This window comes from Triturus cristatus, chromosome 8 (genome assembly GCF_964204655.1).
Source record: "Triturus cristatus chromosome 8, aTriCri1.1, whole genome shotgun sequence".
NCBI lineage: Eukaryota > Metazoa > Chordata > Amphibia > Caudata > Salamandridae > Triturus > Triturus cristatus.
Window position 1 is genome coordinate 390,699,815 of NC_140591.1, and position 25,995 is coordinate 390,725,809.

Consider the following 25,995-nt stretch of genomic DNA (forward strand, 5'->3'; position numbering starts at 1 on the left):
GTCAGATCTATGGGGGGGGGTGTTGCTCTTTTAAATTAATGTCTTCCCCACGTTTGCATTTTGTACACTCAGTACCATTAACATGTAGGTTTTGGGTAACTGCAGGGAGTGGTTGTTACGTTTGATTTTTTTCCATGGATCTCGGTGGCTACAGAGCCTTCCAGGCATTTGAAGGTGAGGTAAAATGTTTTCCAGGTCGTCTTGTGAGTTCGGTAGTATTCTGGGACGTGGAGAGGCGGATTAGCATTTTATGGTGCAGATTGGTGGGCCAATCGCACTCTTTGTGTCGCCGCCCCACGGATGGTTCGGACCAGCACATGACGCCTCTTCCCCCGGCCGCCGCGATCCCAGACCGAGGTAAGGCTTTTGGGGAGAGGATGTGGTCCATTGGCTGCGCTGCCAACTTTGGTGCAGGAAACCAGGGTTCGAGCCTCGGGGTAGTGTCCATGTCCTGTGATTCTGGGCAAATCACTTCATCTCCCCGTGCCTGAATGTGTAATGTAAATAAGTTGCTATGTAAAGCGCTCCAATACCTTCGGGTCGAGTTTGCGCTATATAAATATGAAGAAAAAAAAACTGGTGTCTATTTCGCACCACTGACTGGGCTGTTCCTGTAAATCGGGCTTTCATAGATGTGCAGGAGGAAAGGTGTCGTGGGCAGTTTAGGACACACCGGGCTCTGTTATGTGAGCGCGGGTTCGACATAGGAGTAAGTGGTGCCTTGCATCCTGTTTTCTCGGACCTATTTGAGCCCCTTCCCCATTTGGCTTTGCCCTCGGGGAGCCAGCCAGAGGCTGTTTTCCTTGTTCTTGCCTCCGCAGAAATTAAGGCAAAAGAGGAGGTGAAGGTGGCGGGCAGTGGGCACCGGTTGTGTCCCAAGGAAGCACTGCGCAAGAAAAGATGCCTGGTGAAGGCAAGTGTGAACGGAGATCATGTACCAGTGGTGACGCAGGCAAGTGCTAAGTACGGACCTAAGAAGCAGATTGTAGGCATCTTGGGGGTGAGGTGGAGCAGTCGCTCTTGGTCGCAGCGGCAGAAAACGGGGGAAGACGTCCGACAGTCGCGAGACACCTGTGATTTAGTCATGAGTGGTCAGAGAGGCAGGGGGCAAACGCGGTTTGACAATGCAGTCACTGGTGGTTAAGTGGCAGAGAACTGGTGCTAGGGAGCAAAGTAGAGAGTTCATAGTCAAAGGGGCAGGGGGGGGGCAACAGTTCTTGGCAGTCAGTGGCGTGGAGGAGACAGCAGTGTTTGTTTACAATCGCGAAGCAGGGCCCACGTTAAGAGCCCTGTTTCCTGTGCCCCATTACCAGGCGCCTTGCTCAGGCTTACACAGGGAGTCTGTGGCAAAGCCGCGACAGTAGCTCAGTAATGTTCCTATGTTCTCTCTGTTGCACCGATCTTGTCTCTGCAAGGAGTTTGTTAACGCAGCTTTGTTCGGCATGTTTATTTTCAGGGGACTGTGTTTGTTTCCACTGGGTATCTCCCTTTTCAGATCCCTTTGTTGTGCCAGCAACATCTAATTGCAAACAAACATACTTACACGTGCGATCCCTAAAAAACACTTTACATATGGAAATTTAGATAAAAAATACATGGTGCCAGCAAAGAGTGTTTAACCCCTTCAGCGCGGCGGGAATTCCCCCGCGGTGCTGAAGGGTTCGAGCGCGGGCGGGGCCATGACAGAACGGTTCCGTCATGAGCACAGCGCAACCGATGCTCATGACGGAACCGTTCCGTCATGGGCATGGAAGGGGTTAAGTTATCAAAGTGACCAGCACCAAACTCCAGATGAACAGTGTGTGCTAAACATGAAAACAACAATGCAAACTTTATTTTAAAATAGCTGATAGGAAATGGGCCAGAGAGGCCGTCCTGTGTTGGCTATTGTGGTGCACTTAGTGCACAAGCACTGGTTGGCACAGATGGCATTTAAGAGAGAAGCCGAAAACAACAAGTTTATTCAAACATCTATTTGGCGCTGAGCAAGACCAGTGATTTCCTTCTGCTTTCTAAGCATTTATCTATTCATCCATGTATTCACTCTTCCACCTAGCTATACTTTATCCCCTCCGTCTTTTCAAGCATCCACCCATCCATCCTTCCATTCATCCATCTTTTCACCCAACCATCCATCCACCATTCATTCCTAATCTGTCTTCCAACAATTTCAAATCCAGAAGCGTAAATTACACCCCCGTTCTACTGAGGTCAGTATATTGGGTACGAGTAACAACCTATTATTTACAGTGGCCCAAGGAGCCAAAATTGTCATAAAAAGCGCTATATAATAACAAATTATTGTCTTTAAACCGTGGATTAGCGATTACATTTTGAATGTCTCAGCCCTTCTAGTGCATCTGGTCTGTAATTTATTTAATTTGGCAGTACCAGAACTTTTAAGCAGAGGTGGTGTACTTTTACTAGTGCAATACTGATAGCTGATTGAAGTATCAGCAAAGATGCTCATATTTGAATGGGCGTGGAATGTTTATTCCTTGTAAACTTCAGCACCTGTTGATCTGTGATGGTGCTGTGTTCACAAGAGAGCTGACTGCAAGCTTCTCTCATGACAGATCAGTTGCAGCTCAGGTTGCAGCCATGCAAGCTTCTCCGACATACACAAAGCTGCCTGAGCCCACTGTGTTGTAACAAAGCATGCTACTCAATGTATTGTACCTGCTTTGTGTATGTCAGAGAAGCTTGCACGGCTGCTAACTAACCTGCAACTCATCCCTCACGAGAGAAGCATGCTGTATACATGTTGAAGAACAGTATATGTTTCAGCACCCAGGCTAAGGTGCTGCATAGCTAAATACATATAAGGTCCCAAAGGCGAGACCGTTTGCATTGCAAATGCTTGTTTTTACTCTGCAACTGTTTGATGTGAGCCTCAATGCCTGAAAAGAAAGCAAAACTCCCCAAAGACCAGAGTATAGCAGAATTTCTCCAGCACAGCCCCAAGCCTAGTGCCTCAGACTCTGCTTTGATGGCAACCCCGGCTCACCCATTACAAGCGACATCCGATGGGGGGGGCCCTAGTGACCAAGGCTGATATTCATGAGAAGATGGATTAATTTTGCAAGGATCTGCGGGGATCAAGATGGAGCTCCAAAATACAGTTACCAAGCTGGACCACAGCTTGAAGAAGATTGACCACAGGGTGGAGGACCTCGAGACAGTGATGGCTGAAGAAAAGCATGGATAAGATGTCCTCAACACTAGAGTTCATGAGCTGGCATGGCGCTATGAACTTCTGCAAGACCAAACAGATGATAAAAAAAGCAGGTCCTGCAGAAATAATGTTCGAATTCGAGGGATACGGGAGGGAGTCAGTCACTGCTTCTGATTTGCAAGGATACGTCCAAGGTCTGTTTCATTACTATTGTGCTCAGCAGATGATCAACTGATTGAACTTGACAGTCTCCACACGGTTAAGAATGCATACCAAGTCCGCAACAAACTCACCCCTGATGTTCAGGTTCGGGTTCAGTTCGGGTTCAGTTCTTCCATGTTAAGGATGATAATCTGAGAGCAGCCCAGAGTAAGAACTCATTGGTTTATCAGGGCTCGATGTTTCAACTATACCAAGACCTATCAACACACACTCTGCTGAAGTGCAAAACATTCCAGCCCATTATGGACCATCTTCAGAGCTTTAACAGTCCTTATCATTGGGGTTTCCCCAACAAGATCCTTTATTGATATAAGGACAGATCTGTGCCTCTCTCTTCTATGGATGAGGCTATGCACCTGTTGGGATTGTCATTGGATAGGGGACGCTGCAAGCTCACAAGCTCCGATCCAACCAGAGTGGAAGATGCATCACTCCCAGAGATGCAGCAATGCCACTGATGAGCAGACAATAAGTCATCAACAGTGAACTGTGGTTTGCCCACAAGGTAACTGCTATTACAGTAAGGTCTCAGACTTTGTTGTCCTTTCCTACCTCTGTGGCTGTCTGGATGACCTGCCCCAGTGGTGATGTCTCCTAAGGCTCATGTCTGTCTCTAAAGTGCAGTAGGATGCTTGTATTTCACAACAAAAGGAGGTACTACTATTCTAATGTGCTATTGTAATCATTTGCTTCCCTGCCAGTTATGCTTTATTTATTACACTTGGTTGTGCGATGGGGCACAAAACCGTAGGGAATTAGCCCCTTTAGTTTTCTTCCCTAATACAGGGTGCATCTAATAAGGGATTATATTGGGGAGTTTTTTTTAGTATGTTTAATTGTTGTTTATATTTCTTTTCTTTGAACTATTGCCACTGATTTCAAGCCAGATGTTTTGGTGAACATTGAGGGAGGCACTACTCATTGACACCTAACAGAAGGATGTTATTTTTGACGTCTTCTCTCTGTTTTTTCTTTCTCTTTTTTTTATTCAATATTTGTTCTGTTGAATCTACCCGGGTGGGTCTTGATGATCTGGGTCGGATTGGGTGGTTACAAGGGGGTGGCTCTATACTGCGTTTCTCACTTCAGCCCTCCTTACATGGCACTTGACCCAACATTTCATTTTTGGTCTGTCAATGTACAGGGCTTTAACTTTCCATGTAAGCGTAAGGCTCTCCTCCGCTGGTTGTCCTCAAAGTGAGCGTATGTAGTGCTCCTTTAGGAGACCAACTTGATTGCAAGAAATGTCCCAAGGCTCCGAACTCACCTTTTTCCCCATCAATTCCATTCCTCGGCCTCTAACAAAACCAAGGTGGCGGCTATCCTCCTATGGGCGACTGTCTCACTCCGGGTAATGGGCACATACAGAAACAAGGAGGGAAGATGGGTCATGATTCAAGCTTTTGATGCAGTCACCTCATACAACATAGCCTCCATTTAAAGCTCCAATGCTCACAAAGCCCCTTTCTTTACTGATCTGCAGTTAGTAGATATATCATCTTCACCCCCACAATTGTGACTACTCACATTTTTCTAGTGTACACAAGTCCTACTCCCTAGTCCTGAATTGATTTTTTTCCGATCTCCACCGCCCTGCTTACCAGGATGGACAAACCAACTATTGAGACTCAAGTCTTGTCTGACCACAACCCCTCACTTTGTCACTCTCAGCCACAAACGTTCTCAGTCACACTGCTTCTTTAAAATCAATGAGCTCCCTTTCCATGACCCGGTTCTTTTCTCTAACTTTAAAGAGGCACTCGAGTGTTACTTCACTTAGAATTTAACCGAGAAGCTTTCTTTGGCTGCGATTTTGGATGAAGCTAGGGCAGTCATGAAAGGGGTTTATAGCCCATGCTACTGCCTTTTTTGACTAGGTAAACTTCAATAATTAGAGCTAGAGGACACAATAATCAAATTAGAAAAAGAACATTAACAGACAACTTTTCGATCCACTTAGAAAATGTTCTGTGAAGTGAGGAGAGAACTAGAATCTCTGCTGACTAAGGATGCAGCTTACAAATTATGGGAGTCTAAGCAATTCTAGTACAAGAAAGGAATCAAATTCAACAAATTGTTGGCCTACAAGATTAGACTGGTCAAGGCCAGCAATTATATCCAGGGGATTTCGATTGCCGAGACTTCTGATAAGGATGTCAATGATGCTTTCATCTCCTTTCACAGGGATCTGTATCAGGGGGAAACCCTAGATTCATTGGCATAAGATGAGTACTTATCATCTCTCCATTTTCCGGATATCCCAGAAGATGTATAGGAGGGACTGGACTTCCCTATAATGGATGAGGAGGAGAGGGCCACTTTTAATCCCTTCTGAATAACAAAGGCCTGGGTCAGATGGGTTTCTTAACTCCTTCTACAAGTCTTTTTGGGAATTACTGGTCCCTCAAATAACAAATGTCTTAACTTCCTTCTTGGACACTGGCTTGGTGACACTGCCGATGATGGAGCACACACTTTCCATGATGCTGAAACTATCTAAACCCCCTGATTAATGTGGGTCTTATAGGCCAAATCTGCTCTTAAATAGTGATGTCAAAATTTTCACCAAGATTCCAGCGAACTTCTTGGCGGCGATGTGGCCCATGCGCATTTCCTCATTCTAGAGTTGCTTAATTCGGCACAGGCAGACAGAGGACAACATTATGTTAGCAATTAATGGCATTGAACAAGCCATGACCAACCGTACAGAGATGCTTCTTCTGTCCTTGGATGAGGAGAAAGCATTCAACTGAGTACATTTGATGTTTCGAACCAAGTTTCTATCTCAGAAGAATGATTACGATCTTATATCTTGCCCAAATCCATAACACATTCCACAAGAATCAAGACCCATGATCTCTTGTCTGACCCGAATATATTATCCAGGGGTACTGGCCAGAGGTGCCCCCTGTCTCCAGCATTGTTCGCCCTATGCACTGAACCCCTTACACAAAAAGTTCAGGCAAACCCATATATATGGGATCTCCCATTGGGAAATATGCAATATAAAAAATGACAGTGTTCGCTGACGATATGCTCTGTTTTCTGACTAGCCCCAATGGTTCTTTTGATGCTCTTGAGACTGCACTGAGAGAGTTTAGATAGCCATCCAGCTTACAAATTAACTACAATAAATTGGTGGGTATGGGGTGGGTCCCTTGGTTACTAGTCTTCAACAGCTGGTCTAGTACAGGGTTTTGGATAAGGTCAACACACCATTCCATATTTAGGGGTTTCCATCCCACAAGACCCTTCAGACACATTTGTTTTAACATCCTGTCTCTCCTAAATGTGCTCTTCAAGGACCTCAATTGATGGGGTTGATAAGAGGTTTCCTGGATGGATAGAGTTAATTGTCTTGCAATGAACTCCCTACCGGAAATTCTACAATACCTAATGGAGGCAAACTGACCACAAAGGTTCTCCTTAAGCCCACCAATAGAAATGAGCTCCTGCTTTTTGAGAGTTTCCATCTGAAATCTCTCAGGGAGAACCTCCCTGTAGGGCAAGTTTTGCGCTTGCGGAGAAATTGAACAGACTCAGTATACAGCGTCGTACAGGGTCTGTGTTCCAACATCAGAGACGTGCGCAGTCTTATACGCATCATGATGCCACCAGTCATCGCCCACCTTTCACAGCGTCGTACAGGGTCAGCGTTCCAGCATCAGTGACACACACAGAGGCATACGCGTCATGACGCCACCACTCACCGCCCATGGCACACGTGACTGGACGCAGAGCCGCTTAAGCAGCATCTTGAGGGCTGCGTCTGATACCTACATGGCACCAGGAGGGACAATTGTACGGAGGCACACCACCCTTGATGTGCCTGGGATACGAAGTGAAATAGGAATGTCTTATTTTTCCCCTTTATATGGAAATCAGGATATGATGTGTGTAAGAAGAATGACTGTGAGAGATACATCCATCTAATCCATTGCATATAATCACAATTTTTCTAAAAAGTGTGTAACTCTAAATAGTGTGTCTGCTCCTGTGCCAATTCTAGCAGTACATTAAGATAATCTTGGTAAGATCGGCCGAGTTGTTGTGACAACAGTACCTAAGCGCTTACGCAAGGGTTTTTGCATGTTTTCGTTACAAGCATGATTTTCTCACATAGTATTGATAGATGTACTCATACTTTGTTTTTAATAAAGATACAAAAACTGTTTGAAATAAACTGCATTTGTGAAATCACAAGCAATATAGGGCATTGCCCTATCACTAGCAGTGATAAAATAACAAATATAAAGGCCACTATGCACCAAGAGGGTTATTAGAGAGACAAAGGTAGCAAATATAGAGGTGTTATCACAATTTGTCACATTTATGCACGTCTATGTACTTATATGAGCACTCTCTTCACTTGTACATATCTTTTCTATTCACTTACAGATCCTAACAGGAGTATGATTACGGTACCCACCACTCTTACTAGTAACAGGTGGAGTAATTAGTTATACAACTTGTATACAGATTGAGAGGGTTTTAGCATAGGGTTCTGACAGCCCTGACGAAAGCCGGGAGAGACATGCACTCCGGCAGAAACATGTCGACCTTTTTGCTGAACGGAGGGGTGAAGGGTGCTTAATAAACTCACCTCACTGACATCCTTTGGTAGGGAGATACCTTTTAACCCTGACAAGGGTATCCAGGAATAAAATTATTATGAGGATATCCCTTAGTTAGTTTTAGACTTTCCATCTGCATTTATCATTTCCAGGTACTTTTTTCTTTTCTGTGTGTTTGTATTGTCTTCCCCACCTTAGTGCTCCATCTCCAGCGTTGGTCTGCGCAGAGGTGTCGTAGCAGCCCTTTGATGAAGCATGCCACAACTCATTGTAGGTGAGGGCAGTTTTTACAAAGCATTGCACTTTGCTACACTTTGCTTTTCTTCTCCAAAAATAATTGCGATTCTATAGTCCTTACTTCTTTATATTTGATGAGGTTTACCCAGAGGAGGTCAAAGTAAGGTCATAGCCTCCTCCCCTTTTGCTTGTGTGTTGGTCAGAGGTAATGTGCACCTAGAGCTGTAGCCTTGATAGCATCTACTTTTACTGAAAAATACATTTAAATGTAGATTGAGTCAAACCTAGGGGCATATTATCAAGTCAGGCGATAAAATTATCGCCGCTTTAGCGGCAGAAAACTACCGCTAATACGGTGATAATGGGCTTGATAATATGCTCTATGGAATTCCAATTGAATCCCATGTTAGATGTGAAGGACATCTAACATGGGCTTCAATTGGAATTCCATAGAGCATATTATCAAGCCCATTATCGCTGTTTTAGCGGCAGTTTTCTGCCGCTAAAGCGGCGATAATTTTATCGCCTGGCTTGATAATATGCCCCGTAATATGGTAAAACTATCATCTAGTATCTGTCTTTGTAAGAGCAACATGAATCTCTGACGCCCTTTACGACCCCCCCACCTCTCCTACCGGGCTTTCGTGTATCCCTTACAAAGAGACAGACAATGAGATAGTGTCTATCCTACTCTCTTCCATTCCCATTTCCCAAAAAGGGGGAATGGGAATGGGAGTGACAGCGATAGACAATGGATAGAAGCAGACCTCAGGGTCAAACTGGTGTCATCTGCTTCTTCAAGTATTCTTTAACACATAGAGATTTATGTATGAGGAGGCACCACACAGAAGCACCATGGAGTAGCAGTTCTCATCCTTTTGACTTCTGTGGACCCCCATTGATTCATTACTGGAATCTGGAGACCCCCACTGAGTCATTATTGCAAGCCAGGGATCCCCAAACTAAGCAATTTCTATGTTTTGAACCTCTACACATTACGCAAAAAGAAAAAGCAATATATTGAAAAATTGTATTTATTTACAATCAAATATATAAAAAGTGTTCAAGTTTTCAATTGTGCTTATTTATTTATACATACTTGAATAAGTATAATTTATACATTTTAACATTATTTAATTTTGTAAGATAGACTCATCCAAGATAACTGCCACTTCCATGAGATCCTAAAATATCAATGGATCTGTTAGATCAGATTATCCTCATATGGCATGAGTGTTGAGGTTTTCACTAAATAGGTTTACTGTACATTTACCTTTGCCCCTCATTGTGTGGGAGAGAGCAAGTGTAAGAATCTAAACGTGGGGGAAGATACTAATATGTCTCCCCTAGATAGAAAGTCAACATTTCCATAAAATAATGTTAACTCTGAAAGCCAGGATCTGCATCAGCTTATTTTGTTCTGTAATGGCTTGTTACCACAGCGTGTTTCAGTGTCAGTGATTTATTTACAGTGGGTGGCTTGTACATTTAAGCCTTCTTATAATATACAGTGGATGGACTAACAAATACACCAGGTTCACAAATAAACCTTTTTTCTTTGGGGTTGTCCAGCATTTGGGTAGTTTGTCCCACTGTTGGTAGTGAGCTTGTGTTGGATGCCAAAAGTCCCACAATTTGCTGCTTCCATGATAAGCAACACATAGGCACATTGGAGTATTTTAAAATGAATGAAATTAAAATAAAGTTTATAAAGTGCACTAATACCCGGGGGTGTCTAGGCACTAGTCCCCAAGAAAGCTAGCCTGATAAACAAAGAAGTAGATACAGGAACAGAGTTATTGGCTAAAAAGCCAGGTCATAAGGGTTTTTCTGACAGCTTACAGATCTGTTTTGTATTCAATTCGAGGGGGAGAGTGTTCCAGAAACTGGCTGTTTCAACAACAAAGCTTCTCCCGCCTAAAGATGATTTTTTAAATGTAGGTACAATAAGATTATGAGCGGAGGCAGATCGGATGGCCTAGATGGAGTATAGCATTGAAAGCTTTGTCTAAAATAGTCAGGGCCAATGCTGTGGAGTGCCCTAAAGACAATGCACAGAACTTTAAAGTCAATGCACTTCTTGACTGGAAGCCAATAACAAAGATTAAGCACAGAGGAAACAGACTCATGTTTAGGAATGCTTGAGAGTAGGCAGGCAGCGGCTTTCTGTAGGATCTGGATTTTATGAAGGCTGTTTTTCTGAATGTTGACAAATTGGGCATTGCATTAGTGAACTTTAGATGGTACAAGAGCTGTGGTCACTGTTTCTTGCAAGCTGGGCAGATGAACGGGAAGATTTTCTTGAGGGGCTGCATAGTGTAGATGGAGGCTGAGGTAATGGTGTTAACGTGGCCCTCGAAAGATAGTTTGCTGTCAAAAACTGCCCCTAAGTTTTAACCTTATTGACAGGGGTAGGGAGAGAGCCGAGTTTTTGCAGCCACCAGGCTGTGGACCAAAAGGAAGTGTAATTGCCCAAAAGAAAGACCTCCATTTTACTGGATTCGACTTTTAGACAGTTAAGAGACATCAATTTTCCAACCCTTAAGCAAATAGTCATGAAAGCGGGTGGCTGTGTCTGCTGGATTGCCCAGCCACAGATATCACAATTTGGGTATCGTTGGTGTATGGAACTACAGAAAACCCAAATGACCTGATCAATTTTTACTAAGTGGGTGACATAAATGTTAAAAAGGGTAGGGCTCGATGATAATCTCTGGGGAACACTTCAAGGTGCTGTGAAGGCAGGTGAGTTGAAATCTTCAGATGCAACTGCTAACGGTTGGAGAGAAAGGATTTGAGGCGAGTAAGCGCTTGGCACTTGACCCCAATGGAGGCAAGACGATTTAAAAGAATGTTCTGATTGACAGTGTTTAATGCTGCAACAGCTCTAATAGGACCAGGGCAGCATTGCCTCCTCCATCTACAGTCTGCCTGATTTGGTCTGACGCTGTAATGAGAGTAAGCGCTATGCTGTGGTGGCTTCCTAAGCTGAACTGAGTGGAATCAAGACATCCATTGTTCTTGGTAAAGGATGTTCATTCGGTATTCATAGTCTTATCAACAGTTTTGGCTGGAAGCAGAAGGAAGGTGTAAAATATGTTGAAAGTTGTTGGATTCCGTGGTGGCAAGATTAGACTTTTTCATGAGAGGAAAAATGGAAAATGGCGGCTAACTTCCACTTGGTTTGGAAGTAGCCCATGCAAAACATCTGATTTAAAACGTCTGTGAGGTGCTCCGCTGTGATTTCTGGTGCTTACTGTATTCATTTTGAGGGGGGCAGGGGTCGAGGGGAGCCAGATTTTGTTTGCCTAACTAGTGTCAGGACTTGTGCTTGGGAAATAGAAAGAGACATGAAAGTGGACACCGTAGTGGTGTCGCCGCCAGAACTAGGCTGATGAAATGCTGCAATGAGTTCGGGAGCAGCAGTGTGCCCAGGTGATGTCCAGGAAAGGTGAGGGCTTAGGTTCTCTAATGGGGCGTCCTCAGCCAAAGTCTGACTGGGTCTATGATTTGCTGAGAAGTGGCTTTAGGCTACCTTTACCTTGTCCTGAAAGAAAGCTGCTAAAGAATAACAGAAGGCTTGGCTGGCGTCAGTATTTTAATTTTCAGGCGATTTCATACGTTTTTGTACCATGGCGAACAGTTCTTTGGACGACTTTTTAGAGGATTTGATTTTGCGGGTGTAGAAGTAGGTTTTCTCTTTGAGAATCAGTTCTTTGTAGGCTGCTAAGGAATGCTGTTTGAACCTCTTTCTGTGGGGTCATGGCTGAGCATCTATTTTCTTTCCAACCTGCAACAAATATGCTTCTGGAGTCTAAGACTCTCAGTGAACCAGTGTTCAGAGGGTACATTTCTATGGCTCTTTTGGCAGGTGCTATATGATGAAGAGAGGAGCCAATCCAGTGATGATAGGAGTCAGCTGCCATATCAAGGTCCATCTGAAGTGTGGTGGGATTATGGGCGAATGGCAATTTAAGAGATTCAGTTGAAATAGTGTGCCAAGGGTGGAAAAAGGTCAAGAGGACTTTGGCTGTACAGAAGCAGGTACGTCCGCCTTGAGTTTAAGAATAAACATGATGCCAGATGATCAGACCATACCAGAGGGAGGGAAGGGATAATTTGAAAATGGGGATTGTCTGAAAAAAATCCTACTAGCAGATGGCCAGCAAAATGAGTAGCTCCCTTAACATGCTGTCCTAGGCCCATCATATCCATTTGAGCTACCTAGCTGGATTCCATGTGCTTCCTGGTAGGGTGTTTTCTATCAGCCCCACATGAGCTGCTAAGAGATGTCTCTCTGCAGCAAACATGGGCTTAGTGTGTGACTGGGAGGGAAAAGCAACAGGAGAGGCCATGCACAACCAAGCTTCAGGACTACAGTCACCATCAGGGATGCTAATAGGAAAATAGGGAATGTGGGCAACTACAGATAAACAACATTTGATGTATGAATGTAAACCAAGCTGAGGACCTGCTCTGGGCTAATGCCTTTGGGGTTTATTTCTTCCATTCAGATTAATTCCCAGTATTCACATATTGGCAGAGTAGATTAGGGTACATAGAGAGTAGGATTTGCCCAAGATCAAATATGGGAGATCCAAGAAGGTAATAGAGTACTACGTGCTGTAAAGTATGTAACTTCACCAAATATTACATTTTGTTTAATTTTGGTGAATAGACCTTAAAGCTGGGTGTTGTCTATCCCTCCTATACTACTTCTCTCTGAGATAATATATCATACTGAATAGGAGCCTTTTGATTATTTCTAAAGATTTCCAAGTTTAGCAAAAAAAGAGAGTGGGAGAATAAGTTTGAGAAATGATTGACTAAGAGTGCACACTTTGGCCAAAATGGGGTATTCGGGATTAAAAATCTTGCCTCCTCCTTCCATAGATACCAAATAGCCCACTACATCACAATAGGGGGGCAGGATTATGGAGCAAGAAATTACTGGAATACTGGCAAGGTGTTATGCCTACAGTGAGGTGAAGAGCAGCATTATACTGAGGATGTACTGGACAGGACCAAAGCAAATGGGAATTGAAGGAGGGCAAGAAAGCACATGGCGGGACTGGAACAAGAAGACCCTGATGACCTATGAAAGGGCCTTTGAAAGCCTCTGAAAGGACTTAAGTATGGGTCATAAGAGGGAAAGCAGCCCAGAGAAAGGACTGAGCAGCTTGGGTGGAAGGCATTTTTTCGAAAGGAGTGCAAAACCCAGGGAAGGTGCATCTTCAGTAGGATGGCATGAATATCAACAGGGTAAAGGCTTAACAGTGGAAGCTAGTTGATTTAAAATAAGGTGGCCCCTAGATTGGGGTAACTCAAGGCCAGTTTAAGACCAATGAGGATTGTAGTGACTATTCATCACTGGACAGTACCAAAAGATGGTATCGGCAGGAGAGAGGCTGGGGAAAGGTTAACTTTGAACATAGACACCAGAAGAGTTACAGCTCACCCTTGAACAGGACTGGAGAAGGGAGCCACTGGGGAGACTACAGAACAAACACTGTGTGAGACCATTAAGGCAAACCAAACACTCCATCAGTGCTGAGGCTAGGGCCCAGAAATTAGTAATGGCAGCCAACAACCATTGTGTGATTACATTCCATGACAAAATATCTAGTACAAAGATATTAAAATACCAAAATATTGCCCAATTTTTTTTTAGCATCAATATGGTCTTCCTATACATATAATTGGAATAACAAAATACTGTGATACAAATATTGTACATGGAAACCTAATCAAAACAAGGTAAAATATTGATTTGTCAAACTGTATTTTTCTTATGCATAGCAAGAACATGATCCTTTCATGTATCAGATCATGATGTACATCTTAAAAAAGGTAACAGCAAGGAGTATACAAATATGAATAAAACAAGATAGGTGGTTTTAAATGAATGATCACAACCATAAGATCCAGATAGAGTGGCAGGATAGAAAATACTGATGGGTATGTAACAGGGGCAAAAAGTCTATCGAAGGGCCATGCCACAGATGGTAAAGGCTACGAAAGTTACATCATCATTAAGGAAGGAATCTGTTCATTAATATACGTCCGCAGCCCAGCCGCAAAGGTTTGCACCTCCCCCCGAGAACAATGGGGTCACAGGGGCCGGGATTCGTCGAGTCTCTCAAGTGAAGCAGCAGCCGAGGGATTTTTGGACACCTGCATCCCGGGCCCTGGGCTGAAAATCTGTGTGAAAGCATACATAAGAGGTCAGGGTGGAGATACTCTGACCCCATGGTTGAGAAATGGAGGTGTTAGTGACAGAAGTTATATGTCCAATTTTTTTTAATCATGCGCGATATTTACCACTACGCTGCGACCGACAGTGCGCCCCCCCCCCGTACCCTCGCGAGGACATCGTGGCAATCAACATCATTGTGAATTTTGGTGAAAATATTTTTAAAATATGTCAATGAATCATTAGTATGCGTTGTTATAGAGGTATTGATAAATGTTTTTATAGAGTTATTTATATAGTGAGTTATCTACTGTGATGGTTAGTATTAATTATATAGTTATAATTTCTTTAGGTGGTGGTGGCTATTGAATTCCTGCTTTTGCTCTCCGCTTTCGCGTCATACCCAAATGGATCGCGGTGACCAAAGTCATTGCGATGTCCAGCCTCACCGCAAAAATGGAAAATAGGTTTTAGAGATGGTTGTTCTAGAAATACAGTACAAAAACATGAGTTTGAAGTGTAAAGTAATAAACCTCTAGTGTGTAGAATACTGCAATGTGTGTGCATATATGTGTTTTCACTTTAGGGGAATGGCATGATCGTTGCGGTTAACAACGTCGTTGTGATACATGGAATAACAGCGAAAATAAATCTGAAATATGTTTTTTAAAGAAACTTAGGACAAAAATATGAGTTTAAACATGATTTGAAAAAAGTATATATTTAGTAATGTGTGTAAGGCAATGTTCAGAATGGATTTTTTTACAAAATACTTTTGGAAGTGTTTGTGGCCATTGAATCTCTGCTTTTGTTTCAGTTTTCACAATGAATCCGCAGGGATTGCGACGTTGTGAAGATCCGCAAAAACTAGTTGAAAAAAAAAAACTTCACTATATTTCGGGTACTAGTGGGGTTCTGACAAGTGCCATTGTGTTGGTTGTGTGTAGAAGGCTGCTACACACAAGGCCAGATGCAGAGTTTCAGGTTACTTAGAAACACCCTCTTGCCTTCATCTGTAAAATGCACTCCATCATTTCTATAAATTCATGCATATCAAAACGCAGATTGTTGTTATGGATACAGCCCATACAATGATCTCTGAGGAATGCAGAAACAGTTTTATTAACACGTTTCCTGTCTTTGTCAATCTGTGGACAGAACTGATTTGACCACTTCCATTTCTGTCTTTGGAATATTAGAGTACACCAAGACAGTGTAAGGGAAAAGCGACATCAGTTCTGCGAAAGGTTTCTTTTATTAGGATTTCCAGCCCTATCCCAGTCATTGTGCCTAGGTCATTGCCACCACAGTGCACAATCATAAGGTGAGGAGCTTGGGAATCCACAATGGATAAGTCAGCAACTGATGAAACTTTAACCCTCTCTGGCCAAACCACATAATCTGCGCATTTGGCAAACCCAAGTCCCTGTCAATACCTGTCTTTTTGCAGCCTCTTTAGTCCATTAGATATAGCTGTGGTTTACAATCCATACTCCAAGCATTTTGAAGTGAAGGAGCAATAGTAGTCAGGAGAAGGTTGGAGCTGAATGAGGTAGTTTTCCAAAGGAAAAGAACTTAAAATGGTTCCACTGGATTGTTAGGTTCACTGAGCTAAGAGTGTATGGGGAAGGGTGTTAAAGACACAGAACATTTCTTTGAAAGTTGATGACACAATTTAAGTAATGGCTAGCTTTATTTTCCAACTCAGGAATACACAATAAACTGTTGTGTAGTATTTAAATGGACCTTACAATTAATAAATAGAATTTAAAAAACCTTACAAATTGAAAGAAAACTAAAGTTACCGGGACCCTATAGTTAGGAATTACCTTTTAAAAACCATAGAAATTCACTGAAAAAAACAAAGGTTACAGGGGCATTATGGTTAGGGAATAGAATTAAAAAAACGTAGAAATTCACTGAAAAAGCCAAAGATTACCGGGACGTCATAGTTAGGGTGACTGGTAAAAAAAACTGAGAAATTAAGCAGTTATAGTGAGCTCAGCTAACTATAACTTACGTCCCTGCAATGCACTACTTATGACCTCAGATATTACATCACTCATGACATGGTCAGTGACATTACTGATTACATCTCAATTGACATCACTGATTACATCACTGATGACATGATCTACAGAAACTCTGGCGTACCATTCCCACCCCATGTAACCTTTCATACACCTACTTCGACTTTCAGCCTACCATTCTCAAAACCATTGACACACCCATACCAGTAATTATAAATCCATTCACTAATTCATAGGTCTGCACACACACATTTACTCGCTCACCCATACAGCCACTGATACACCTACTCACTCACTAATACAGCTACTGACATATCCACTACACATACTAACACATACTTACTCACCTATATAGTCACTGACAACAGTACACACTCACCCATACAGCCACTCTCACAAGCATTCACTCACACATACAGTCACTTATATACTCTCACACTCACCTATATTGCCTTTCACATATGCAGTTACTCACCCATATACCACTGATACATCCATTCACTCATCGACACAGCCATATGGACACTCACTCAACATACAGCCCCTCTCAAATGCACTCAAATGCAATCCATACAGCCAGTAATTCACCCACTCACTCATCCATGCAGAGAGTCCTAACCCACTCACCCGCCCACAAAGACACTCATGCACCCATGCAGGTACTCAGAAAATCAATAAATAACCTATACAGCCTCTCATGTACCTACACACCAACCCATGAAGCCACGTACACACCAACTGACAGACTGATACAGACATTCACATAAATGAGTCACTCACCCATACATTCACTGAGACATGTATAATCACTCACTTATACAGTTAAAAATGGGGGTCTCTAGTTGGCAGAGGTAGGTACCTTTGTCCAACTAGGGACCCTTGCTTTTATTTCAGTAATGGGGATACACTTCTAAAATAACCCCTGCTTGGCCCTTTGGTAGCTTGGCATGAGCAAACAGGCTTATCACAGATAGGATAGGATAGGATATATTTCTTGTATAGCGCTCGAATGCCGAAGCGTCTTGGCGCTGGTAAGTACAGAGAGGGAGCACAGTCTTCAAACATGGTCTTGTTGGAAAAGCCAGGTTTTTAAAACTTTCCTGAAGCGTTGGTGATTATCTACTAATTTTAGCGAACAGGGAAGCCTGTTCCAAAGTCCAGCACACGGACTGAGAAGGCTCTGCCTCCCCATCTAACTTTCCTAATCCTGCTGATCTTGATGAGGCTCCGAGTGCTGGATCTTAGCATACGGCCAGGAGTGTAGGGGATCAATATTTTCTGGATATCCTTGGCTCCACCTCCAAAGACAGCCTTATGGACCAGGCATATGGCCTTAAAGTCTACCCGTTGTTGGACTGGGAGCCAGTGTAGGGTTTTAATTCCCACAGAGACAGATTGATCTCTTGGAATGTCCAGAAGTAATATCGCCGCGGCATTTTGCAGAGCCTGCAGCCTTTTAAGCTGCGCCTTGTTTATCCCTAACAGTAGGGCGTTACAGTAATCCAACTTGGATAACACAAGCGCCACCACGACGGTCTTGCGCAACTGTAGCGTAATGAAGGGAAATATCTTGCGCAAGGTCCTTATTAGAAAAAAACAGGATGATACAAGGCTATTGACATGGGCTGAGAAGTTTAGCTGACAGTCAAACCGCACGCCCAGGTTTCTCACCTTGGGCACAGGACAGGGACACTCACCAGCCCTCGAAGGCCACCGGGAGTTGTTCGACAGTGGATTCCCCTGGCCAAACTCGATAATCTCTGTCTTTTCAGTGTTAATCTTCAAGAAGCTCTCATGCATCCAGGTCATAATTTCAGACAGGCAGCTGTGAAATTTGAGAGCCGTGTCGTTAGATTGCTTAACGGTGGAAATTATGAGCTGGGAATCGTCTGCATATGAGACTAAGGCAAAGCCATGCTTCCTTATGAGTCTGGCCAGAGGAGTAGCATAGATATTGAACAGCGTAGGTGGCAACGCTGAGCCCTGCGGAACCCCACATGGCAGGTGAAAGCTGTCAGACTGTAGGCCATCCCAGTATAGACTTTGCTCCTTTCCTTCCAAGAAAGAAGAGAGAAACGACAGCGCTGAGCCCTCAATGCCAATCTCCTGTAGCCTTTGTATCATCACCGTATGGTTAACGGTGTCGAAGGCAGCCGACAGATCTAACAGAACAAGGATCGCCTTGCCTCCCTTGCCCACTATGCTGTGAATCTCCTCTGCTGCCATAAGTAATGCTGACTCCGTTGAATGTTGTGCACGGAAGCCATGCTGAGTAGAATCCAACAGATTATAAGAGTCTCAGTATTCCATCAAAGATCTGTTAACCTCTCTCTCCAGAATTTTGGCCGCAATAGGGCGGTAATTCTTCGGTACGTGAGGATCCAATGTGGGTTTCTTTAGCAATGGTCTAATCGTAGCTATCTTCCAACTTGAAGGGTAGCTGCCGGACTCGAGTACTTGATTGATTAAAGGTGCTAATTCACGAGCAATCACATCTGCAGCGAGGTGCAGGATTGAAGGGGGACAGGGGTCTTTAGGGGAGCCAGATTTAGTTAGGGTAATCAATCTACGAGTTTCTTCTCTCGTTATTGATGGGAATTTCCTTAGACCAGGATGGCTCGTAGTTCTATTTATCAGTGATTACCCATGCTTCTCTGAGTCCGGGTGCGAGTTTATAAAGTCTTTGTAGATTAGCTGGACCTTTTCCTGAAAAAAGGAGGCAAGTTTTTCGCACATCTCTTGATCAGGCCGAAATGTGTTATCGTGAGGTGGCTTTGAAAGTGCATTTATTGTTTTGAAGAGCTCTTTGGTCGAGTTCCCTGCTTCCCTAATCCTTGTTGCATAGAATAAACTTTTTTCTGCAATTAATGCATTTCTATATTGTGATAGGGCACAGTTATACCTGGTTTTATTCTCGGCACTATAGTCCACCCTCCAAAGGCGCTCAGCCCTTCTGCAGGCAATATTTAGGTCCTTAAGTTCCCTTCTATACCAGGGGGCAGATGGCTTAGATCTCCTAACAGGTAGCAGCTTTTCAGGTGCTACTTCGTCGACTGCTGTCGCCAGCCATTCGTTGAAGAGCTGCGCAGCCTCCGAATTATCCTTACTACGAGTAGGCTGTGAGTGACCAAGTGCAGTAATTAGCCTATCAGCACAGACCTTAGACCATTGTCTAATCTTTATTTTTGCAGGTTTTGGATAAAGTGGGGGTATTGGTAGTCCTAATTTGATATTAAAATGGATTGCGCTGTGATCAGACCAGGGAAGAGCAGTAATATTGACCAGCTCAAGCTCTATATTGTTGACAAAAATGCCATCTAATGTATGGCCCATTCGATGGGTGGAACCATTGACTACTTGGTTAAACCCTAGAGCTGCCAAATTATCAAGCAACATGGCTGAGTCTGGGTGATTCATAAGTTCCAGATAGTAATTGAAATCACCAAGAAGAATAAAAGGATGGGGGTCCGTACGGGATTCTAGGTGATTCATTAGCGTTAATGGAAAGGAAGTCTTGGGCCCAGGTGGGCGATAGACTAATAGGCCTTGAAACTTAAAGAAATTCCCTGAATAGATGGTAAAGTAAAGTGCTTCGGCGGGTAAGTCTAAATAAGTTTCAACTCGTAACTTTAAATGAGCTTGATGAACAATCGCTATCCCTCCACCCCTCATGCCTATTCTGTCTTGTGCGATAACCACATAGCCATTCGGTAGAGCTGTATTCCAGTCAGGACCAGAAGTACTATCGGTCCAGGTCTCGGTCAAAAAGATTAAATCTGGGGAGGTATTTTCAATCATATCCGCAATCTGATACTTGTTTTTGTGTAGAGAACGAACATTTAAAAGAATACAGCCTAGAGTTTGGGATTGACCACTCTTGGTCTCTGTCTGAGAGTTATGTCTAGAGGTGTCCTCTGCACAGGCTACAACCGTCTTGTCTAGCAAGATATCTGTCCTTGTGATAATCTGTTTACCGCCCAGATTGGTCCCTCCCACTCTATCCCCTCTAATTTGATAGGCGCATTTGCTACAAGCCCAACTTTCTATATATCTATTGGATACAGCCAACTCATGGGCTTTACACAAAGTCCTGTCCAGACCCATCAGCTGTTCTCTATTATAGGTAGTTACCTCAAAAGGGGCAGGGGTCCAGGCACTGGGCGGGCTCCGGGCGCCGACGGGCGCAGACGGGCTTGACTTTGACGCGCCGCCGGCGTGGACGCCCCAGCACGCTTTTTATGTGCATCCGGCAGCAAAAGAAACTGAGGCAGTGTGTAAAGCATTTGTGAACTCATACACCAATACAGTAATACAAGATACAGAAATACAGTGAAAACACTCCAAATGGACACCACACCAGTTTAGAAAAATAAGTAATCTTTATCTAAACCAAAGCAAGACCAAACAACAGAAAGCCTCAATACAGTAATAAAAATATGACTTTCAGATGGTAGAAATAGTTCAGTTCAAAGCAAATTGCAGATGCGACACTTTTCACACAAAGTACCTGGGATGCGTCACGCAAGCCAACAAAATGGACCTCAGGAAAGGTGATCTTAAATGACATAATTGATGACATCATCCAGTGATTAAAAGTGTTTTCAAAAAGTTTATGTTTGTTGAAAATGTATATCAAGCTACTGCATGTGTTAAAGAAGCATACTTTGTGTACTACTAATGAATGAAAATATTTCTAACTTATATTATGTGAGTGACTGTGGGTATCCATGTGTGAGGGGTGTCTGAGTGGTTGTATAGGTGTCTGAATAGGTGTGTGAGTGGCTGTATGGGTGAATGAGTGGGTGTGCCAGTAGCTGTATTGGTGATTGAGTGGGTCTGTGAGTGGCTGTATGTGAGTGGCTATGTGAGTGGTTTATGGGTGGTTGAATGGGTATGTAAGTGGTTGTATGGGTGAATGAGTGGTTGTGTGAGTAGCTGCATGGGTGAGTGACTGGGTTTATATATGGGTGAATGGGTAAGTGAATGGGTGTGTGAGTGGGTGTATTAAAGAGGGAGTGTCTGCATGAGTGGCTGTATGGGTGAGCGAGTGGATATGTAAGTGGTTGTGTGGGTGTGTGGGTGTGTGTATTGGGTATATGAGTGGTTACAACCGCTGTTGTATGGGTGAGTGAGTGGATATTAATGTGTGAGTGGCAGTATAGGTGAGTGAGTAAATGTGTGAGGGGATGTATACATGAGTGAGTGGCTGTGTGAGTAGCTCTATGGATGAATGAATTACTGTCTGAGTATCTGTATGGCTGAGTGTGGGGCTGAATAGGTGAGTGAGTGGGTGTATGAATGGTTGTATGGCTGTGTGAGTGGGTATGTCAGTGGTTATATAGGTTTATGTGTAGGTGTATGAGTGGCTGTATGGCTGGGTTAATGGAGTATGTGAGTGGTTGTGTGGGTTTGTGAGTGGGTGTATGTGTGGTTGTATGAGTGCATGAGTGGGTGTATGAGTGGTTCTGCGGATGATGTCATCAGTTATGTCATTTTAGATGTCATCAGTGATATCATTAGTGATGTCACTGAACATGCCATGATGATGTAATATGTGAGGTTATAAACAGTGCACTGTGGGGTGTAATTTATAGTTAGCTCAGGTAACTAGAACTGCTGAGCTTCTATGGGTCTGTGCATGTATAATCTGAGCCTAACTATAACATTCCTGTAACTTTTGTTTTTTTAGTGAATTTCTAAGTTTTTTTTTATGTATTTCCTAACCATAACATCCCTGTAGCTATTTCTTTTTGCAGTAAATTTCTAGGGCTTTTTAAATTTTATTAAAAACTGTAACCTGCAGCCTTAGAGGATGAGTGTGAGAGTGGCTTTTTGTGACTGTGAAGGGGTTGTGAGTGGTTATGTGGGTATGTGAGTGTCTGTATGGGTCTCAGAGTGGGTGTGTCAGTGGTTTTTAAGGTGTGTCAATGGGTATGCAAGTGACTGTATAGGTTTGTGAGTGGCTGTGTGGGTCTGTGAGTAGATGTGAGAGTGGCTGTGTGGGTCTGTGAGTAGGTATATGAGTGGCTATATCGGTGTGGAAGTGGCTGCATGAGTGTGTGAGTGCCTGTGAGAGTAGCTGTATCTGTTTGTCTGGGTATGTGAGTGGTTGTGTGTGGCGCTTCCAAGTGACTTTCTGGATTTGCATACCTATAGGGAAAAGCATACACTGTCCTGTCACCAGGAGTCGAGAGAACAGAACCCACTGGTGACAGTCATTGCTGAACATAATGTGTTCTGATATATTAACAATGCATTCACCTGCATGAAGCATTTCCGATTGTTTTTTGAAGTTGGAATGGCAGGAAAACACAGTTGGTTTGCCTTCAGCAAGCCCGATAAGTTTGAATTATTTGCTTTGTACAGACGTGCATATTAAAGGGGGCTATCTTCTATGGTTATATTTGTAAGCTGTAAGAAACCAAAATATATAATTTGGGGATTTTTTTTAATTGCAGATCCATCGCAGACCATCTCAATACATACTCTCCATTCAGCATAAGTTCTGCGGAACCGGCATGATTTCTAAAAATACTTTAAGACATATCTATACATTATAAAATTCATATTTGAGTTAAGTGATTTCCTGAAATTATACATAAACGTATTTTCTAATAAGTGATTTAAGCTTTCATTGTTGTTTTAATACATATTTGTGAACATGAGATGATATTTTGATGTCTGCGCGATGCCACAGTGAATCCCATGTAACACATAAAGAAATGGATTTGATTGGTTTAAACACCATTCATGCTTATTAGAGGAAGTACCCTCCCATGTATTTCTCTTTTTGGTGTAGCTGTCTCCTTTCACACCTTTAAGTGCAGCTGCACATTTGTTAGTGTTTTTTGTTGTAATTTTTAAGAAATTTTAAATGGCATCTGCAAGTTCCAGTGAACCACAACAACAGGAACAACATCAGAGAAGCCAGAACAGGTGCCAAACCGAAAGGAGTCTATCGCATGGCAGTTTTTCACAATTCTTTCTGAGGTAAAAATGCAGTGGAGAAGGAGGTGCAGTGCAAACTCTGCAATAAGATTTTGTCAAAAGGGACCGCGAAGAAATATAGCCACGGCACCAGCAGCATGTTGATGCACATAAAAACCATTCACCTGCAGCATCTTTGTAGAGCAAAAAAAGAGTGAGATGCGCCTTCCACTATCCAAGATCTGGTGTGATAGACCTAGGTGCTGGTGTTGTCCTACTACTGCAAGGAACGCAAGTTTTTCCAGCAACAGTACCAGAATTGTCTGTTATTGATACTTATTGAAGAAAATGTTATGGAGTTTTAACTGTTGGAGAGCAGTCATTTATTGCAATGATCAATGCAACAAAATGCCACAAATGTGATTTTTTAAGGTGTTGCTCAAATTGTGTGCATGTTGTTTTTATAGCTTTGTTTTTAGAGTAGCCATTTTAAAAAACTAACAAAAACGCTGAAAAAAGTAAAGCATTTAGAACCACCCAAAAAATTTAAAAAAGAACTGTAGAGTAATGTGCTTTGAAATATAAATATTGGGAAAGGATTAGTTAATGGAGCTAGGGGTAGAGTTATTGATTTCATTTTTTGCTGACAGGAGTGAGATAGTGTTCCTAGCAATTACATTTGATCAGATTGATAGCGTAAAGCAGATTGGAAGGTCCATTGTATGTTTATTGCTTGTGAAAGGCTAATATGTGCAACGGAAACTGTTTCCAGTTTCTCTAGCATACACTGTAACTATTCATAAATCTTAAGGATTAAGTGTAGATGCAGCATAAGGGATGCCATATGTAGCCTTATCTTGAGTAAGAACATTGTCTGGTTTGTATCTGGTTGCATCTGATGGCAGCAAAGTAAGCACTGATCCAAGTTGTGTGAAAGAATACATTTGATTAAGAAGTCTTCATGCTCCTCATTTAGGACAGTATCTCATTTATAAAAAATGCACCATCTGTCCAAAGTGAAAACATTTTCAAGGAGTGTAGTGATGTTGTTAGGGAGAAGGAAATGATAGAGAAGAAGGAAGTTGTTAAGAAATGTTTTTGACAATGAGGGAGATATTCTTGCTTACCTGTTGTCAAGCCCCTCTGGTGTCAACTGCTATGCAAATGTTGTTTTAAACATACTCTTTCAATTACCTCACAGTGTATATGCAATTGAACAGAAAGCTTTGCTGCAATGTTAACGTAGTATAGGTCTATAACACTTTGTAAGTCACACATTGAAGACCTTGCAGATATATGTAGTGGATCTGTACAGTTTACTCTAAACACTCAACAGGATGTACAGGAGTTTCCAATGGTGATCTTTGGAGTTTTAGAAGAAGAGGAAATATGCATTGATAAATTATTTGGAATCACTTACTCATGGAACCATGCGTGTGAATATTGCCAATTCACATCAAGTGCAGAAGTAGATTCAGAGCAATTTCTTTATTTAACACTTCAATTCAAATCAATTTCTGGAAGAACCGGGTGCAGTTACTACATATGACAAATTACACTTTGTAGTCTTCTGTTGGAAAGCAGTAAGAACCTGTATTAAAAAGCGTTTACTATTGCCAACTTCACCACTGACAAACAACAGTAAAGGCTTAAATGATGTGAATGCCCACCCTTCTTTTCACGGAGTAATCTATGCTCCACCCTGTCTTTCATCTCCATGTGTATTTTTCTTTGTGCTCATCATTTAATTGTGAAACTAGCCATTCAATATCAATAGTTTCCTGTATTGCTTGTTGTATTGTGGTCTTCACCTCATTATTTTGCAATGGCAGCTTAATTTTCAATTGTTGGCTGTCCAAGAGGACCTGAGCTTTGGCTGCTTTGTGAACTCTCCATAGCTACCTCAGCAGCAATTGTTTCTTCCTATTCAATTTCATCATGTAGCATTTTCAAATAGTTAGGGAATACTGAACACTCAATGCTCTCCTTTGCAGCCTTGAAAGAGTCTTAGTAGCAGTCAAACTCTCCTAGTAATTCTGATTCAGAATGCCAAGCCTTAAACAGCTGCAGAAGTGCAAAGTAGAAAAACTCCCTTTTTACAGCAGTCTGGCAAGTCAGCTGTCTATGGTTAAGTAGACTGCCTTTGTTATGTTGTACCAAACTACCATCATTACCCGGTTTGCATCTTTTCTATCTAAATGTTCTTTCCAGGTATTTTCACCCACCCACAGCTCTTAATCGCATACTTTACCCCGTGGGGTTCCCCAGGGCTCTTCAACGAGCCCTACCCTGTTAAATAGCTGCATCCATCCACTGGCACAGGTAATCAAATCCACAGGGATTGCACTAATTTCTTATGATGAGGACACTCAGCTGGTGCTCTCCTTTACAGATAATCCTACGCTTGACAGGTCTAACTTTCAAACAGGACTATTAGCGGTTGCTGAAAGAATGAATGCCAATTGGCCCCACCTGAAGTCCTCCTACTGGCAAAAGACACCCATTGGTGGCCCCTGTCACTTGGGCCTCCCCCACCCCCAAGGCCTCCATAAACTTTTAGGAGTTGTCATGAACAGCACCTTTGCCTTTGATGCTCAAGCTAAATTGGTAACAGACACCTGCTTTGGGTTTTTGAGA

The 25,995-nt window shown here is 42.7% G+C and overlaps 1 protein-coding gene across 2 annotated transcripts in view; it reads left to right on the forward strand.

The window, feature by feature from the left end:
• The window catches only part of LOC146802170 (uncharacterized), a 178,506-nt gene that overhangs the window by 118,765 nt on the left and 33,746 nt on the right, over positions 1–25,995 (forward strand). The window contains exon 4 of one of the 2 annotated variants that reach the window (XM_085620413.1): positions 22,890–23,012. The exons of the other annotated variant lie outside the window; for it this stretch is intronic. Within the exon in view, the coding sequence (XP_085476539.1) occupies positions 22,890–22,953 (64 nt within the window). The 3' untranslated portion in view covers positions 22,954–23,012. Of the gene's footprint in view, positions 1–22,889; positions 23,013–25,995 lie in introns of those variants that run through there. 2 annotated transcript variants of the gene reach the window in all.